At 42.9% G+C, this 19,861-nt stretch overlaps 1 protein-coding gene across 13 annotated transcripts in view; it reads right to left on the bottom strand.

The window, feature by feature from the left end:
• fat1a (FAT atypical cadherin 1a) overlaps nucleotides 1-17,124 on the bottom strand; it is a 70,329-nt gene extending 53,205 nt beyond the window's left edge. For 6 of the 13 annotated variants that reach the window (XR_012769616.1, XR_012769617.1, XM_075463232.1 and 3 more), the window contains exons 1-2: nucleotides 15,407-15,568; nucleotides 10,592-13,881 (exon numbers count right to left, since the gene is read on the bottom strand). Coding sequence is in view for 11 of the 13 variants with exons in the window: in XM_075463232.1 (XP_075319347.1) it covers nucleotides 10,592-13,856 (3,265 nt within the window). In the remaining 2 variants the exon portion in view is untranslated. Of the gene's footprint in view, nucleotides 1-10,591; nucleotides 13,882-15,406; nucleotides 15,569-16,870 lie in introns of those variants that run through there. The other 7 variants (XM_075463223.1, XM_075463225.1, XM_075463227.1 and 4 more) reach the window with 2 other exon arrangements.
• Nucleotides 17,125-19,861: the final 2,737 nt, after the last annotated feature.

The following is a 19,861-nucleotide window of genomic DNA, read 5'->3' as shown; positions in this document are numbered from 1 at the left end:
CTGTGCAACAACCTCTGCCAGATTTGCTTTCCGCTTTTTTTTTCCTTGCTCTTTTCTTTTCCCTCTGGCTTTGTTCTTCAAAGCTACTTGAACACAGTGGCAGTGCAGCTGAGGCTTCAGACGGGCAACGGATTTTCAACTGTCAAGACCTGCAGGTATCCTGTGTGTGTGTGTGTGTGTGTGTGTGTGTGTGTGTACCTAATCTATGGTATCCACGATTTGGGAGTTGTCAGAGCAACAAGCTGAAGTTACACATGTGTCATGTGCAGTGAGTAGATGGGCTGAAACACAGTTTAAAAAAGGCAGTTTGTCTCCTGGCATGTTTTCTGTGCTCATTTCTGAACTAACCTTGGTAGTTTGGCCGTAAACAACCGACCGAGAACGCTGCGATTATGTACAGCTAATTCAACATAAACTAATACTTCCTGGCTCAAGCAGTGGCTGAAAAGTTAGGAGTTTGCTTTCAACAACCTCTGTTAATTTTGCTCACCTCTACCCCACATTCCACAGCCTTCTCAGGCCTCTAGCTCACATGCTTGCATAAACCCCCCCCTCTCCAAAGCCTTGGCAAAATGCTTCAAATTCCAGTACCTCGTTGTTGGGTATAGTGTAATAGAAAGAGTCCTAAACTGAGCTTTCTATTGCCCAGCAACTTCGCATCACATCATCCAAAAGTTTCCAGACATCTGCGGCTAAGATCTGTGTTTTGGGGATAATAAGCTGTTAATGCTTGAAAAATCCAAAGATCTTAAGTACAGTCTGAGAATATGTTATGCTGGTGTGATATGAAACACTTTATCAGATTGCACCCCTAAAACATGACGCCGTCTTAACTGTTATGCACTTCAATTGCGTGTTTAAATCCAGTGCAAGGACTCCTTTATAGAGCTGTCAGTCAACTACTAAGTCTGGATGCGATTTGTGGTCTGAAATAACTTGAAAATATGCACGTATGGCCCTAAAAGAATTCTTGCGCTTGGCATCAACAACAATTTTGACCTGAAAACTGTGCGTACTGCCATGTCGATTTTGCAACTGCAACGCACAACCTCACAAAGGCACAGTCCAGTCGTCATCTTTATATCAGTCAAGCACTCCAAAGACCCAACGGCCCCTGATAAATATACAAAAACATTCAGATAGCTGAAGCTGCCAAACCCCCAAAAATGGTATTTGGGACAGCCCTTGAAATAACGTGCCTTGTCACATTCCACATTCTTCTTCTCTCCTACATACACTTACTTTTAAGTGCATGAGCATCCCAACACTGACAGGTACATCTACAGAGAGCACGGCGTGAGCGCACGGATGGCGTTTACTTCTTAATCTCAATGGTTGCCATTTTGGGTCGGTGGTAGAAAAGCAGGGCATACGCACCAATCAGTGTTGTTTTCGTCAACGATGACGATGACGAAATCATTTCGTTGACGCCACTTTTTTTCATGACGATAACGAGACGGTGACGAGATAAACATAGCTCTCTGATGACGAAAACATGACGAGACGTGTGTGAGTTTTCGTTGACGAGACGAGAATGGACGAAAATGTTAGTGGGTGATCTGTCAGACGTTTAAAATGCATGACATTTCTGCTTATTGTGTGTGTCAATTAAAACCTAAAAAGTATCTGCTGCGGCACCTTAAGGCTCGCCACAGGGATATTTTTTCGAAGGTAAGTTACAAATGCTGTTAACGTAATCGATAAATTTCATAGTAAGCTAATACATTAGTACGTTTTCCATTCTCCTGGCGCAAATGGGCTGCTAACTTCAGGCTAAAGTTAGCTTTTGTTACGCTAACGTCAATTCATTATGTGTGTGTTACTTTAGCAGCATGTTTAGCCATGTTTACATTCAGTGACGGTGTGGTTATCTCTTTGTGTGTACGTTCTGTCAGCACGTAACTTGATATGTTAAACAGGTCGAGTTACTGTTATACGTAGAGTCTGCTAGCTTTAGCCTAAAAGCCACAAGTGACGTTGTGCAGCCCTAACCAGGACCTGTGCGTTTAGTGCGCTTACAGTAAAGTTGGGACACACGCACAGTACAGAATGAAAAATCAGAAAGCTTTAGTACAGGGTCAGTTAATAAGCTATATATTTTTGTTCTGCTTGTTTCATAGTTAAGACCATACTATTTTCTTAACACAGTAGACTATACTTATTTTTTCTTTTTTTTTTTACTTAAACTAGACTAAAACCTTTTTGACTTTTCGTCGACTAAAACTAGACTAAAACCCTTTTGAGTTTTCATCTACTAAAACTGGACTAAAACTATCACATATAGAAGTGACTAAAATGTGACTAAAACTAATAAGCATTTTAGTCCAAAAGACTAAGACTAAGACTAAATCTAAGATGGTTGTCAAAAACAACACTGGCACCAATGTTGAGCCGGGTGGGAGGTGGAAACATTGTCAGTGCTGATGGTGATAGAGATGCCAGTATTTTAGGCACGGACATTCCACATGCTGTGCGGTGTTTAGGCTTGTTCACTTGTTATCTTCGCCGTGGTGCGAGATGTGACACCGGAGGTTAAGTAAAGCCTGGTTTATAGTCGGTAACGCAAGACGCAACGCAAGACGCAACGCAAGACGCAACGCAAGACGCAACGCAAGACGCAACGCAAGACGCAACGCAAGCCCTTGCGCGGTTGCAAGCCCCCCCTTGCGTACTTGCGTGTGTCACCTCAATTTTCTAAACTTCACGCAAGACGCAAGATGCGAGCAGAGCTATAGAGTAGCCACTCTGGACGCGAGCACAAGCCACTATCTACATCACATCCGGCGGCGTGTTCATCTTCCGGTTTCATCCCCTAATAAAAGACCACTGTTTTCAAACGCCAAGGTAGAAAGAGAAGAAGAAGAAGCATGAATCCCATAGACATAATATATTTGAATCCACTCGAAGAGAGACTTGCCGAAGAGGTCCTGGCGGTGAATTTCCTTTCATCGTAGTAGGCTTGTCATTGAAAAAACCCGCTACTCCACCTACTGTCCTTGCGGTGAATCGCCACGCAGCACACGCAAGCGCCGGCAAGCTAAATGAAGCATAAACGTCTCGAGCCATTAACACAAGCGCAAGACGCAAGCGCAAGGGCAGTTAAAAGAAGTATAACTCAGCCTTTAGTATTTAAATATTTACAAAATGCAGCAGCTAGTGAGACAATAGCGGTCACAGGCTCAGTTTGGGAAGACGCCATGGACACACGTCTATGCTCGGCATATCTACTTCTTTAAAAATACACACACGTATGAATTACTGTTCATTATGCTATCATGTACGGGCTTAAAGCAACTGCCACGACTCACATGAAGTCCTCTGGTTCGTTGGAAGGTCAAACAGGGTTTATAATGTAGGGATAGGTCCGAGAGATAAACATAATAATGATAAAGTATCACATAATACCCTGTCTCTCATATCTCTCTCAACGTACTAGATAAACTATTACAGCCTATTGAACACATGAGGCTTTGTCACTCCATGCATCACAGGGCATTGTTACTTATGGCAGAAGAAATGGCTGTCAGAACCTGGCTTGTAGGAATGTTTTTTTTTTAAGAAAAGTATTTAGTTTGGCATGAATCACAAGAACTGGCAGTTTTGATAGTAAGTTCCAAATTGGTTCAGCGGCTAAAATCATTCAAAATAAACCTGAAGAAAATATGAGAATTCATTTGTACATGAGTGAGACGAGACTGAGAAAAAAAAAAATAATAATAACAGATCTCTTAGATGACATCTTCACACATCTATGATATATGACTGTAGCATAAAATAAAACAATTAAAGACAGCTGAGATAGCTTTTGAGCTTTCCAGCTGAAAATACAAAGCTTCCATTGTCTGTGCAAAGGTCTTCAAAAAGGCCACAGAGTGATACTCTTTATTCAAAATCACTGCATTACTTTATCTCACCCTGGAAAGCCTGTTCCTCTGATAACAACTAATCCTTCTCAGTTCACTTCTGTACTGCTCCCCACTGAAGATCTTTTAACTTCTTGTTCCAACAACGCAGATGTATCTATAGATGTTTAACCGAATACATTTTTCACCTTTGTTACGGCTGAATGCTCGGTATTACGGACTTTTAGCTGATGGCACACAACTTCGTGAGAGAGCATCATTTGAGCGGAGAAAAACTCTTTATGTTGAGGAAACCACTAGAATGACCTCCTGCTGGCTTCCTGTGCGTGAAGTGGAGCCAATCCATCAACATGCTCCTAAAGTCGTGACGCAGATTTTTATCAACAGCAAAATGCAACACAAGAAAAACATGGACGCTACCATGATACTATTCAAAACAGTAATTCAGTATATTGAGCATCTGCTGAATGATGATCTTGCCGCCGGTTAAGAGGATAAACAATAAATGTGTTAAGTGTATGTGTTAAGTCTCTGTTTTGTTTTTCCAGCATCGCCATAGTGACAACAGGACACTAAGAATTTCAACACATCCTCGAGTACGAAACCACCACTTGCTAATTTTGTACTTCTGCTTCGCTGTGGAATAAACAAACGAGAAATAACGTGATAATGACTTCATCTAAGAAATGAGAGACTTCTACATGTGTTGAATAAATAAGTAACCTCTCACCTGTGACTTCAGGACTCATTTCAGTCAGAACACTTTTGGTTGACAGACATGCCGATGTATTTTATTGCCCTACTTCAGTGCACTTCAGTTCGTTTGTGGTCAGGGTTGCCACTTGTCCGGCATCAGACACCATAAAATTGGCTGGAAAATGTTTAATGTTAATCATGGATCAGAAAGCGCCCCGGTGAAGATGCTCAAAGCATAATGTGAGAAAGATGCTAATGGTTTCAAAATGGGACTGGATGGGCTGGAGATTCTTAGATGACTAAGTAGCTAAAGCTGTATAGTATAAATATATATATGGGTACTGGGTTTCCAGAACTGGAAGTCAAAACATTTCCTTATGATTAAAAAATAAAATCTTCAGCTTTTTAACAGGTGTAGAGTACAGCTTTAACAAATGGATGAATGGCCGACCAGGTAAAGAGCAATATATTGTTTATCATTCATCTATTCACACAAACACTCATGCAGCATCTCTAAATATATTTATATATAGGAGCATATCAGGAACAATGGGGGGTTCGGTGTCTCGACCAAGGACACTTCAACACACAAAGAGCCTGAGGAATTGAACAACCGATCTACAGACTCGAAGACGATCACTCCGCTACCTCAGACTCTAATTCATAAGTGAATGTCACATAATAAAGCGCATCCCGTGCTCGAGGCTGCTCAAGGTTTCTTTAAAAAGATTTAATGGACTGAAAGAACAACATACTTTTAACTGGAGAGAGTGTGCTTTTCATTTAGCAACCTACAATCAACTTTGTCCTGCTGCACATTCCTGGTCCCATCTCCACAGTAACAGCACTCAAGCAAAGACAATTTGGAATCATGTGCCACCCTGCAGCTCATCTCTATCTCAAACATATGGGAAACGAGGGGCGGAAGGAAACCGCACGCACCCTTAAAACTTTACTTTGTGCCAAAGCGCTGACCCCAACAAGAACACTGTACATCTTTTCTACGCGGTAAAGAATCCGTTTACCTTAACATGGAGGCAGTGGAAAAAGTGGAAATGGAACAGCACTTTGTCATTATGCATCAAACTGTTTTGTTTGCTCTCACAAAGAATGCTTTCACAGCACAGGCTGCATGCGGCTTCGAGTGAAAGGGCAATGCATATTTTATCCAAGAAGAAAGGGCAATGCATACATTATACAATCAGCATCTGCTTATCATGTACACTGAACACACTCTGCTCTGGTGACCTTGTATACGAGAGTATTTCACTTTAAGCTGAGATTCGACTTGACTTGAATACATTTAGTGAGTTTACATCACCACACAGCATTCAGCTGCTCTTTCCTTTTGAGGAAGGATGACACCAGAACAGATACGTTTGGTATGCGTGACCACGACCATGTTATAGAAAAATGTTTCTGTGTGTGACAGAAACAGAACAACTAACCTCTCTGAGCACCTCAGAGACAGGCATTCTGTACACATACAGCAGGTAGGCTTCATTTAAACCGGCTACTTTGTTCATATCTTGAAATGTTTTCTTTATGGTTTACAACCTGCAAGTGTCTCTTTCTACCTTACATCTGACTGTTTAGACAATTCGAACACAGCTGCTACATTTGCACAACCTCCCTGAGTTATAGTGAATGCAGACAAAGAAAAGAGCTGTTCTGGTAACACCTGTCATACCCTTATACGTCTAACTCACTTTACACTTCTTTAGGAGTTCTTTTTACACTCTATTCATAATAGATTTAGTTCTTAGCACTTATGGCAGTCTTTTTTTATTCTTTTGGTTTTCTTTAACAACACTGAAGTTCCTCACTTTTAAGTCACTTTAGATAAAAGCCTTTGCCAAATGACTCGATGTGAAAATGAATAGACGATTACTCACTGGCAATAAGGAAAAGAAAAAGAAATTCTCGCCTTTTCCATGTTGATTGTTGCCCGATGTAAGGCGTGCCCGGATGAGTCAGGTGTACTTTGAGGAGTGGAGACTTGTTCAGGATCATCGTGATGAGTATTGTTTTAGTGCTCGTCTGCATTGAGCAGCACTGGAGGTTTACCTCAAATGGGTTTGTGTCTTTTCAAGTCTGATCTTTGTTTAATCCAACCTTAACTTTAATTTCACCAGTCAAAAGTACACACAGCCCATCATAACTAAGTCTTTACAGGCACACTCTTATATGGACTTTTTTTCAGCTTGTAATGATGATGATATTTGAGGACTTACAATCTTTACAACTTTCTCTACTTCTGACCAACCTACAGCATGTCCTGCTCCACTGGATTACTCTGCAGCTTTACTGTTAGCTAAGCAACATTTCACAGTGAGTCTAGCCAAGGGCTTCGGAAGTGAGGGGTGGGGGGACTAATATATACTGCATGCCCCTGTCTAACATTATTTTTATTCAGGAATCGCAGTATCACAGCGTTTTATTCATTTCCCATCCAGCGCAAGACGCAGGATGAAATACAGCACAGAAGTGCCTTTGGTTTTTGTATCATTTTGTATCATTGTATCATCATGTATCAGAGTGTATAGCTATAGAAAAAAATCTATTTTTGTGAAAACAAAAGAATTTAAAAAGGAGAGAGAATAGACGCACTTTCCAACACTGGCACCAAAACTTGAGAACCCTTATCAGTCTACAGCACTCTGAAAGGCTCCACGTGAAAATCAGCAGCCGACCACTTGTGCTCCGAAAACCGCCGGTTACATGTTCCATAAATGTTACATGTGTGTTTCCTTCTCAGCACAAAATGGTGGCGAAACCAAGTAGACGGCACGTGGTGGAGGATGACCTCTCACCAATTTAGATGTGGATATATTTCTCAAATCTAACATAAATAAACCAAGACCAAAAGGTAATGACTGTTCTTGGATTTGACGGTAGCATATCCACAACGCTTTGGCTGCACAATTAATCGAATTTTGACCTCAATTTTCACTTCCTACCATTAAACGGACAGGAACGTCCGATATTTAAAATGCCCTGTTTATCTATTTTCTTCTAAGATGCACTGAATGTAAAAGCAGTGTCATGTTTACATAAAAGTGTAATAAAAGCTTTTTTCCACTGAAACCAGTAAATAACAACAGTGATCAAAAATAATCGTGCGCTGTTATTTTGGCCATAATTGTGCAGCCCTAATGTGAGCATCTTAAAAGCTTTTAGCATCTGTGGCTTTCAATCTTTTCTCGTCCGTTTTGGCCCCAAAAGTTGGAAAATTTCAGTTTGGTGGACAGCACGGGAAGAGGCCCAGTAAAGACAAGACTGTGTTTAAATTAAGATGGCACCAATCCAGTGGCAACAGTGCTTTTACCAGCGTGGACAATGTCTGGACAAGCCGTTGCCATAGGTTCCCTGAGCAGTTTGACTTCGAGAAATGATAGCTGAAGGGGAAGAAGACGTGGCTTGCATGAGAAGGTTTCCTTTATTTGTGCTGATGTAAATGAGAACAGCACAGTGTCCTGTAAACAGCTATAATAGACACCACTTTTAAATGTGATCACCGAGTCGCCAACAAACGACTCGCTTGTTTTGTTGCATGGCTCGAGAACGTAGCCCGTTTGTCTTTTCTCAAATCCTTCCTTTGTTCAGATTTGTTAGAAACACCTACTCTGAGAGATTCAATCACTTCGCTGCAACACCACAGAGTGCAATGCTTTCCACAGCACTTTGTTAGCCATACACTGTTAACTGTGTCATAGTGGATATATGAGGAAAAGAAAAGTGAATCACAGTGTGTGGTGATAGACCAGGCAAACTCTGCATATGTTAACGCCACACTGAAGACGGACGGATTTAGTCAAACACAAGGAGACATCTGGAGTTTTGCCTCACCTCTACCCATGCTGAAAACAAGATATATGGCTGCTGGCACATTTCCTCACATCACTATTACATTTGCTTTTTCTCATTTCAAGCCATTTTCAAACACTCTGGTTAAAATTCACAACATGCAGCTGCAGCACTGAGTATATAGTGGGGTGTGCACCCGTGCTTGTATTTTCCTTTTGAAGGCATAATATTCTAAACACATATGGTTGCCTAACAAACCACACCCTTAATCTAGTGAATTCATGGGAGGGACATTACCACCTTGGCTGTATTTAGTTGTCTACTGACCTCAGATGAAATCCATAATAACAGGACCCAACCCGGGACAATCCTTTCATTGCACCTCTTGATAATCGCTTAATAAAGGCCTCTGAGATAAAGCAGAAGATCAAACCGGGCTCTTGTATTCGGGTCCTGCGTTGGATTTTTAGTTAGACGTGGAAGTCTTGCAGACTTCCATGTGGCTCCAAGAAAACTAACTGCATGCTCCGATTGAATCCGCCAGAGTGAATGAGACAATTAAAGTTATCACTGTTCTGACGCCCCAAACCTGTTTATAATGACGGTACCACAAGAAAGCTACCATCACTTGACCATGTCACCAATAACTTCATACACTGACAAATAAATAAATAACAAAGGAGTAGTTCTGAAACTCTTCTGCGCGAGTCGAGTGTCAGTATGTATTTTCATCCACTGCAGACATATGCAGCAGTGGAATGGCCTGTGTCCTTCATATCCTTTGGTAACGTTATACCCTATTGTCTCGCTTGTAAAATTTTGGAAGTATCTCAAAAGCCTGCAAGGTTTCTAAGACGCATGCAGCAGAGCAGAGTGTGACGGTTCTGATTGCTGTCTTACTAGTAATGAAGCTCAACAGTGTTGAAATTCAATGCCGCTAGTAGGCAAATCCTAAATGTCGGCATTATGGTGTTACACATGTATAATAGAGGAGTCTGATTTGCTCTATGTTTATCTTTATTGTCACTGATTTTTTTTTTTTTACAGGTTGGAGAAATGTTGAAGAGGTGTTCAAGTATGAGAAATGCAGTAAAACTGCACTGTTCTTTGCAATTCACTTCAATACAACAGTTTGTGCTTCCATGAAAGCAGCCATTTGTTTGCTCAATCTTTAAATATCCCAACTGTTGCCTTGAAACATAATTTTTTAATCACTAATCAGATGCCCAACCACTACCCCAGAAAACAAGCACAAACACACCTAAGCTGAGACAAAACCCTGGACCACACACCCTCCATAAAGGCTCATCTCCTCGTGCTAAATTTAGCAAAAGAAAAGTGTTTCTAGAAGGGACTTCCTGTCAACATTGTGAATTATTCACGTGCATCTGATTCATAATGAACCTAAAGCAAGAGACCAGTGTCCAAACAGGAAACGCAGCAACCTGATAAAACTGCATTTGTAGTTTTCTAGCACACCAGGGATCCTTTAAGGTTTCACGTGCCATGTCGATAAATTATACACTAGTTTCGATACTACATTTAGATGTTGAATATGAATCATGCAGAGAAAATCTTAATGAAGAAGAAAAAAAATCACATTCTGATCCCGTATAAAATAAAGAAAGCAGGGAGACAGGTCCACTTCATCCAACTCAAGTGATTGCGAGGTCTTGGATATGACCTCTCAGAGTCCCAGACTGCTTATTTTGAGCTAATTTGAGTCAGCTGGTAACATCATTCAAGGCAGCTGAGCATGTATTAACATATTTTCTGCAACAAAGAAATCCACAAGTAAATCCTTGTAATCGACATAATGAAAATATGCTATTGTTAAAGCCACTTTTGAATGTTAACACAGATTTGACCATTTTCCATATCTAAACTATTTCATTGTGTACCTATATATGGTGAGAGAGTGACCGGGGAAATAAGAAAATGTGATATCACTCTGTAACTTGTTAGTACCGCAGCAACTACACAGAAAGGTTGGAGCACGACCAGTCCATCTGTTCCTGCCATCATTTCTCTCGAAAAAAAAGAAAAAGAACTGGAATCAGGAACCTTTCCCGTAGAAGATTCCCTTACCTCACTGTTCCACTATGTGGAACACGACTGAATCAACTCACCTGCATGTACTGTAAAACTCGTTTTTCCAAAACATGCATTAAAATTCAAGATATCAAAACAAGCTTCACATAGATTCATTTGATAAACACACTCACCAGTCTCCTCATCAATGGAGAATATCCCCAGGCCAGATCCATCTCTTATGGAGTATCGAATCTCTCCGTCTTGTCCTCTGTCCTCATCTTCAGCTGAAACGGTCATCACAGAAGTCCCAACGGGAGCATCCTCTTTTATAAATCCTTTTTCCACAAATGAGCGGAACAAAGGCCTGTAGAGGTTCTCATTCACGTCCACCACGTCCACCTCAATGAAGCAAGTTGATGATAAAGATATGGGCTTCCCTTTGTCTTTAGCTTTTGCTGTCAGATTATACACCTGCTTTGTCTCATAGTCCAGATTCTGAACAATCCGAAGAGCGCCGCTTATTTTGTCTACTTCAAAATTCCCGTCTCCATTGTCAATAAGGCTGTATCGCACCTGGCTGGAAGGCCCAATGTCGGGGTCGTGAGCCTCCAGCCACATAATTACAGTACCGATAGGAAGGTCCTCCCTCACCCTCACGCGGTAATTGGGGGGAACAAATTTTGGTGGGTTATCATTTACGTCTTCTAACGTGATTTTAAGAGGGACTGTGGACACGAGTTGAGGCTCACTTAGTGCCTGGTCGCGTGCTGCGATCTTCAAGGTATAGAATGGATTGCGCTCGCGATCCAATGGCTTCATCACAGTCACCACACCTGTTATCTCATTGATCGCAAAAAAATCGGTGCCTCCCAATATTGAATACTTGACAATTCCATTATCACCTTGATCCTTGTCTGTGGAATCCACCTGAATAATTTCTGTCCCAACAGGTGTGCTCTCGCTTATTTCAACCGAATAGGAATCTTGCATAAACTGTGGGCTATTATCGTTGGCGTCTAGGATTTTCACATCCAAGAGACGTGAAGAAGATTTCTGCGGTATCCCAAGATCATAAACTGTAATGTTGAGGGTGTAGTGGTCTGTCATTTCCCGGTCAAGAGGAGAATAAATCAAAAGCCACCCGGTTTCCATATCTACGATAAAGTGGCTTTCGGTGTCTCCTCCTGAAATAACATACACTAATTTCCCATTAAAGCCACTGTCCGAGTCTGTGGCGCTTAAGTGGACAATCCGGGCTCCAACAGGGAGGTCCTCTTTCACTTCAATAACACTTGGAAAGGAGTCAGCAAACTGAGGAGGGTACCGGTTGACTGAGTGATTGTCCATGAAGTTGTCATCTGGCTCAGTATGCGTGTGGATTTTGCTGCCCTGAAGTAGCTTTTCAGCCAACATGGTAGCAACGCCGGTTTCCACACATTTTAACTGGACAGGTTTCCGTGCCGTGATGACAGTTATGTTCATGATCATCGGCTGAGTCTCATGTTCACCGTCGGTTGCTACAATTTGCAAACTATGAAAAGACACTTTAGCTGCCTCTCCCTCACTCAGTGTGCGCTTCAGTGAAAGCAGGCCTGAGTTCGGGTTCAGTTCAAAAAGATCAAGGTCATTTCCAGCCTTAATATTGTACCGCACTAGCTGCAGCTCATCAGCATCTATGGCAGATGCTGTTGTTATCTGCTCTCCCACGCCGTGATCTCTGGGCACAGTCACTTCACAGTCTACATTTTCAAACAAAGGCTTATTATCATTCAGGTTATTCAACGTTATGGTAACCGAGGCCTCCACCTCTCTCCGGAAAGGGGATCCCCAGTCTGATGCCCTGACTCTGAGATTGTAAATCCTGGGCATTAGCTCATAATCTAGGACCGCTGAAGTGCTGATGACACCAGAAAAGTAGTCGATGACAAACGGCTGGGGACTCAGATTGGTGATGCTGTAGGTCACGTAGCCATTCTCTCCTCTGTCCAGATCAGTGGCTCTGACTGTTACAACACTGGTCCCGATAGGTACATTCTCATCAACACTGGCCTTGTAAGATGTCTGCTGGAATTCAGGTGCATTGTTATTGACATCAGTCACTTCAACAATTACTTTTGTGGCTGCTTTTTTGTCACTGGTGATCACCTCTAGTTCAAACTGTGGGGAAGTATCAGCATTGATTGGGCCTGCAGTGCTGATTAAGCCAGTATCTGGATTGATAGTGAATCTGTTCTTGTTTGAACTTTGTTTAAAAGCATATTTTACATGTGGATACTTTGGCACAGCTGTTACCATGGTGACCGGTGTGTGAAGAGGGGCAAATTCACTAAGGCTGACTCTGTAAGTGGACTTTTCAAATACAGGAGGGCCCTTTTGGAACTGTGCCGAGGTGACATGTACCAATTTAGCAGATGAAAATTGAGGGGGAGTGCCTTTGTCCTTTGCCTGTAAAGTGAGGTTGTATCCAAAAGGTTGACTGTCCCAGTCCACATCTTTGACAGCTTTTATTTTGTACTCCTTGCTCCCAGGGCTGCTTCTTACAGCCTTGAACTGCTGAAGAGGATCACCAGCAACAACGCTCAGCGACGCTATCTCTCCGTTTGGTCCCTGGTCTTTGTCCTCCACCGTCACAATGGCGTATGTAGGATCGTGGTCCGTATCGGATGGCGCCAAGGTCAACGCGGTAATTACCGGTGCGTGCTCATTGGCCTGCTCCACCCTGACGGTAAGTTTGGCCATGCTACTGAACCCACTGCTGCCGTACAGCTTCATCCCTCTGTCCACTGCGAGAATCTCCAACTCGTAGAGCTTTGTCTCAGAGTAGTCGAGTTTGCCAGTCAGTGTCACCACGCCGCTTGTTGGATGGACGGCAAACACGTCCGTCCACTCTCTGAAACTGTAGTAATACTCTCCATTCGTACCAATGTCTGCGTCAGTTGCCATGACCTTGGCCACACTTGTGCGTATGGCCGTGTTCTCTGGTAGAGAGATGCTGTAGGATGTTGGTGAGAAGAGAGGCCTGAGATCATTGGTGTCCAGTACCTGCACCTTAACTATAGTGCGACACTCTAAATTGGTGTTCCTCTCCGAAGCTTTGACAGTGAGCATATAGTGGTCTTTAACCTCCCGGTTCAGAATGGCAGTGCTGCCTCCTTTGGTCCTTATTCGCAAAAAACTGAAATCTCCCAGCAGATAGTCCTCCGCTTTGAATAAGTTCTCATTGTCTCCAGAAATGATTTTGTACCTTATCTCCCATGTTGGGTCAGTGATATAGATCCCCATCTTGCTGTTACTCTCTAAGTAAGTCTTAGCAGCCGAGTTCTCGTATATGGTGGCATTGTAAACGGAGTGGGTGAACTGCACGGAGGCAGCCCTCGCCATCCTTTGGTTCCCTGCGCAGCCACAGAAAAGCTGCAGGAGCAGCATGAGCAGTGGCACGGAGTGCTTCCCCATCATCGTACCGCGATCTTCACAGAACCACCTGGAATGAAAGCAACATTTGGATTTTTAGCGCCAACACACAACCAGTAGACGACATCAGCTGTAATTAAGAGCCAGGAAATAATTGCAAATCAGCAGACTGCTTCAAAATGGCATGACAAGTGACGGCCAGGTTGATAAGTGGCTAAATTGGTTCCATGTGGAAATAAGATGGAGCAGCGCAGCCAGTCAGGTGACAAGATCTGAGCCCATCATGCTCCCAAATCTGCACAAAGCCAGATGCCAGCTATGTGCACGTCCCAACAGTAAAAACTAATTTCTTCAAACATCCCCTTAATGAGTTAAGAACACTGGCACTGGAAGCACATAAACAAGTAAAGCTTTAATTTCCCTATTGAGCCAAAAATGTACACACATAATATAAATATATATATATATATATATTCTTTTTTCATGCCGTGGAATTACAAAAATCAGGCTTGAGTTGATGCCTGACACTCATGCTGGATTATTCTTTCAGTTATAATCAAATGAAAGACAAAAAAGAAAAAAAAAGGGGGGGGGGGGGGTCCTGGGAAATTAAACACAAGGGTTCTCTTTATAATGTGGCTGCATTCAGAGTGAAAGAAAAAGAAAAAAAAAACAGCGCAAAAATGCAATTGCTTTAAGATTACAGATTAATTTCGTTTACAGCCGCTTTACAGCTTCTCGGGCTCTTGCTCAGGAGTCCATTCAATAAAGACTAATAAAGGGAAGACGTTGCTATGTCAGCGCAAGAATGCTTTGTATAAAATCCGCGTTATTTACTTTTGGCGTGTCAAAATGAGCCGAGCAGGGCTAAGTTATTACTGTTTTATGTGGGGTTAATAAGTGACATGGCCAAGCCTGAGTCACCTTAAGTCTGAAACTGCAGCCTGCAGGTACAAAAGAGCCATCTGCTTGAGGACGACCATTGTAAAAAAAAAAAAAAAAAAAAAAAAAAAAGAAAAAAAATTCAAACTAGGCTACACATGCAACTTGTGGCTTATTTTAGGGCGCACGAGGCAAAATGTCGAGCGTTTTGTGCTCGATTCTATGCCCCAACGATCTTCACACAGGCCCGCTTTTACCGAGGAGGAAAAAAAAATTAAGTTAAGAATTTAAGTTAGGGTGCCTCGAGACGGTTTCATTTCAACCCCCATCCCCCAACTACAGCCGTTTACTTCTTGAAACGATGGCAGCCGTGCGCTGAGCAAAGGCACGCTCGGAGAGCCGCCGCGCACCTCTCCTCGCGGAATGAAACTACGCTTAAACTACTCTTTAATTGAAGCGCGCGTGCTTGCGTTATCGGGGGAAAAAAAAAAAAGAACACCCAATTCGCTGGTTTTGTCTCAAGCAAACTTCTTGAAAGAGGCAGCGAAAACACGCAGCAGCGGTCGGTTGCACTCAAAGCCCGCAGCTCACAATAGCAGTCCCAGCCGCCGAGCTCAACTTTTTTTTTTTTTCTTCCACATTCAAAGATGCAGATGCCGAGGCGCCACAAACTCGAAAAGCCTCGAATAGTCCAAGAACAACGTTTTACATACCTTTATTGTCATTAATGTCGCATATTCGGAGGTTTTGCATGTAGTTTATGTGGTCCAAATCTCGGCATGGTAGTACGTGGACTTCTCTACTCTCCGTTAGTCCATCTGCCACCAGCAGGCAGGCTCTCCTTTCCCTCACTCGCTGCTTTCCTTTCTCTCCCAACACTGGATCTGCCCCATATCTCTCCGCGCTGCGCACGTCCGGATCTACTTACCCGGCTGGTACATAGCAGGAGAAAACCTTTCCGCTCTGAACGCACGTAACAGGGCACTTTTTTTGCGGTGGCGCTGTATTCTCGGAAATATTTCCAAAATTGCCTCGCTCTGCCCTGCTCTAAATCACTTTGGTTTAAATTTAGACGCGAGCACTCCAACTCCATTGCAACCTAACGTGCATCGTGTTTGTCTTTACATTCAAACCACCCACTTTTTGAGCGTACCGGTTACGCACCTGTAGAGAATTACCAGCCATGACCGTTTTTTTTTTCTTAAATAGCAAATTGTGACAATTTAGGTCATTAAGCTGATATGTAGCCTACTCCCTTAATGAGGCTTTTCTCGCATCGACATGAATAAAAGTTCTTTCTCTGGCTTTGTTCATAATTGCAACAAGCTCATTAAATGTCCTCGCGCTGCTCAAATGAAATAACTCAACGTTCACCTCTTAGGCTGAACCACGGCACTTATCTTGGCCGCTTTAACGGGTTATTTCCTTTTCATTTTTTTGCACGACTTGCCGCCAGATAATAAACAAACAATTTACTGTTCAATTAAACAATTATTCATCCTCGCTTTGCAGTAAAATGACCCCCGATGAAGTGGAAAGGCCTTATTTTGCAGACGAAATCGCACTCGAGGGCTTCCCTAATGATAATAAAGAGGCTAATAATACATGCAAAGGAACAAGTGTTTTAACATCGGTCCTTAAGACAGGCTTCTCGTTGTTCTCACTAAGGCTTAACAACCCCAAGAGTCAAAGTCGCCGGCAGTGCGTCCTGGAGTCTGTATATTGCTGCGTTAGAGCAGGGTGAGCGATGTTGGAAGTTTGATCCCATTAACTCCCTCCTCACATAGCCACTCGGACTTTTTTTTTTCTCAGTTCAGACCAAAGCTGTGCCACCTTCTCTCCACATGCAACCGGGAGTGTAAGAGCTGTGCGACTGATGGCGCTATCTCACTGCTCTTGTCCGGACTGCGGCGATCCAGCTGGAGCGCCTGCTGAAAGCCTGCGCTGCACGCAGCTCTGACAAGTTGACAGCACTTACCGATCCGGTGTGCGCGTTGGTAGATGCGCGCGAGTGCGTTTAAAGCGTGCGGATTTGTGCGTTTTTTACTGTTCGGAAGTCGGTCAGAGACTCCCAAAACACCCTCTCAAAAGACGCCGAGAGTTGAGTCCAAAGTTTTTTTGGGGAAAAAAAACGTCTCCAAACAACTCCATGAGTCATTTCTTCAAATATTACTCACCAGATAAGCTGGGCGACCACTTGCTGTCGATCCAAAGTTTGCTTTACATAAATCCTGGCAGATTATGGTAAATATTTCTAGTGATCATCTCCCAGATGAGGGCTCCTTCTGTTCAGTGTGAATCGGCAACTTTGTCCCTCTTCAGCCCCTCGCGGTTTCACAGCCGTTAGTTCCGATCCGCTCAGAGTTATTGCACATGGTGGCTTTGTACAGTAGAGCTGTCGGCTACGGTTTGCCTCGCGCCTCTCCTCCACAATGGCACAGGTGGGGTGGCATGCTGTTGCTGCCTTCAGGTGAAATATCGCGATCCTTCAAGCAGCCTAAAGGAAGACAACGATAGTAAAGACGTCGTGATTTCCTTGCTCGTTGCCCTTGGTTCAGAAAAACATCACTGGGGGGGGGGGGGGGGGGGGGGTGATCACATCATCCACTGATGGTGAAAGTGATGTCTGCAAATCTTTGTCTGTGTGATTTTGCTCTGGCTTTCTTCTTATCTGGACATTTGTCATGCAGGTAAATTCCACAGCCTGACGACTTAATCAAAAATGTCTGCTCCTTGTTTTCTGCTCCAGCTTACATTTCTTCCACCAACAGCATTTTGATAATTTTTTGAAACACGGGCTTGTGCTCTTCTTAACAAAAATCTATTTGAAAAATGATTAGGGAGAAATGACTCACAGATTCTTTCAAGAGTATACTCTTCTTGCTCGGTGTGTTTATTCTGACCGCTGTGCATTCAGCCACCTCTAGGCACTTTTGCTTCTTTCAGCTGATTCCTTTTATTAATTGCACTCCCATGACCCACATGAAAACACAATCCACCTCTAATGGTGATCTCTGAATGCTCTTCAAAGATGTCTTCATTCTGCTCCTCGAACATGTGGTTAACAGCTAAATTTGACACCATGCTGTGAAGTGGCTGCCAAAAAATGCCAGAGCAGAGAGAGCGGATGGACCCAGAGCTCCAGCATGAGAATTTCTGCTTAATGTCCATTCAACACTGGCTCATTAAAGCCACATATGCCCCCGGGCTAAGCAAATGAACGAGACCTATGGTCTTGGTGTGTGGATTTGAATGGCTGAGAGGAGGGGGACGGGAGAGAAAAACTTTTAGAAAGTGCCTTTATTACAGAGAGCGGTGTGTTTCTCTTCCTTACACTGGTCTCTCCCTGCATTTTTGTCCTATGCAACATTAGGAGTCTGGAACTTCTATTTTTTCTAGCCTGCTCTCTGCTCTGCCTGTAAAGCTTTAATTGAATTCAGATCAGGTGATGCTCAGGGCTGGTTCCACTCCTTTGATCTCACAAAGTGTTTGCAGTCCAGGTTGTTCGGGGGTCAGGTCTTCCTGTCCTATAGATCTTGTGGATGTATAGTGGGGAACTGCTCTTGCCCCTGAAAAACGGACTAATTCAACCACACAGAGTGACTTACAGATCAAGTGGAAATCAGTAGGCTCAGGGGAGGGAATTGTGCCTTTCCAAACAGGCACTGTAACATCTTTGCAAGCAGAGAGGGGTATTAAGGGTAGCTGAATGCTGCAGATGACTCACAGCGGAGACGACGCACATACACATACACATACACATACACACACACACACGCCTCCATGTACCTAGCATCAAGAGAGCCGATCAGATGATTCCAGTGCAAAAAATGAGACAAGAGCAAATGTAAACACATGCAGGTTTCCCCCACACCACAGGCAAGAGAAAACAACTATTGAAAATGCAGTGGGTTTAAATTCTCAATTCTGTCATTAGATCACACTTCTGTCAGTAAGTTTCTGTATATCATATTCTTTTTAAAGGGCTGATAGTTTTTGTGAAGTCACTCTTTAGTTTGAACTACCGTTCTTAAGCATCGAATTCAGCATTTTGACCATTGCAATCTTGCTTTTCGGTTGTAAGTGGGCACAACAACAGTCACAATATCCCTCTGTTATGCTTTGCCGACTATTTCTATTCCAAATTTAACCACAATTTTAAGAAAAATTATCATGCTGCCAGATTAAAAAACACTTGGAACTAGTGACAGAGAATATAACTGTAAGGATTCGTACACAAGGTCATTCCAGAGGGGTTATCTATATTTACAGTACCTACCTACCTAACTACCTAGTTACCTATACCTACCTCCGAAACTAAAGATAATGAGGAGATGTTTACTCTGGTAATAAATCAAGTGATAAGTAACTCATTTTCTCATAGATGCCCATACAATCATCCATATTTTTACAACCAGTTCCCGTCTGCTGGCCAAGATAAAAAAAATTAACATTCAAGGCATTCATTCAGTGGCTCGACTTTTCAAGACACAACTCTTTTTCGAGACACTAAATCCATCTTTCATATACAGTCCACGTTCTCTCTGCATTTAGGTGGCAGCTCAGGATAGCTTGGCACAGGGTTGTGCGTTGTGTGCTCTCTTCTAATATTTTCCACTGGCAAGGCTCACACAGAAAAATTAGATTTAGTTTCAGGTGTAGAAAACCCCCTATAGTACCGAGGGCTAACATTAAGTTAGCTGTTCAGCAAATAGAGTTAAGCTGAAAGAATCAATTTCTAGTATCCAGGTGCAAAAATGGATGTAGACTTGGACCATTTCCTATACTGCTAAACAAATGGTTATATATTGGTCTGTTTATAGAAGGGTTATGCAACATTCAATATACCTCAGAAGTTTGGGATTTTTAAATTTGTTGCCTTCCCCTCCCAAGCACAGCAGGCGGACATAGCACAGGATTTTTGACAATTTCTCAACAGGAGGTCAACACTGGCTGTGTGTCTTTGTGTAAATGCCATCCCTTCCTACAGGCAGCATAGGTGGTGGCCTAGGGCACCAGCTACTTGGGGGGTTTGTCTAGGCAAGCCAGATTTATCTTGGCAGGTGAGTGGACCTCAGTGGTAACTGGCATTACCATGAAAATGAAAAGGAAGCAGCCACTGGGCGCTCTTTCTGGAAAATAACAAAAAGGAGTTCGGGCTGCAACTA

Source organism: Odontesthes bonariensis, chromosome 4 (assembly GCF_027942865.1).
Source record: "Odontesthes bonariensis isolate fOdoBon6 chromosome 4, fOdoBon6.hap1, whole genome shotgun sequence".
In the NCBI taxonomy this organism is placed as follows: domain Eukaryota; kingdom Metazoa; phylum Chordata; class Actinopteri; order Atheriniformes; family Atherinopsidae; genus Odontesthes; species Odontesthes bonariensis.
Note: the sequence above shows the minus strand (reverse complement) of the source record. Positions and strands in the feature narration are given on the sequence as shown.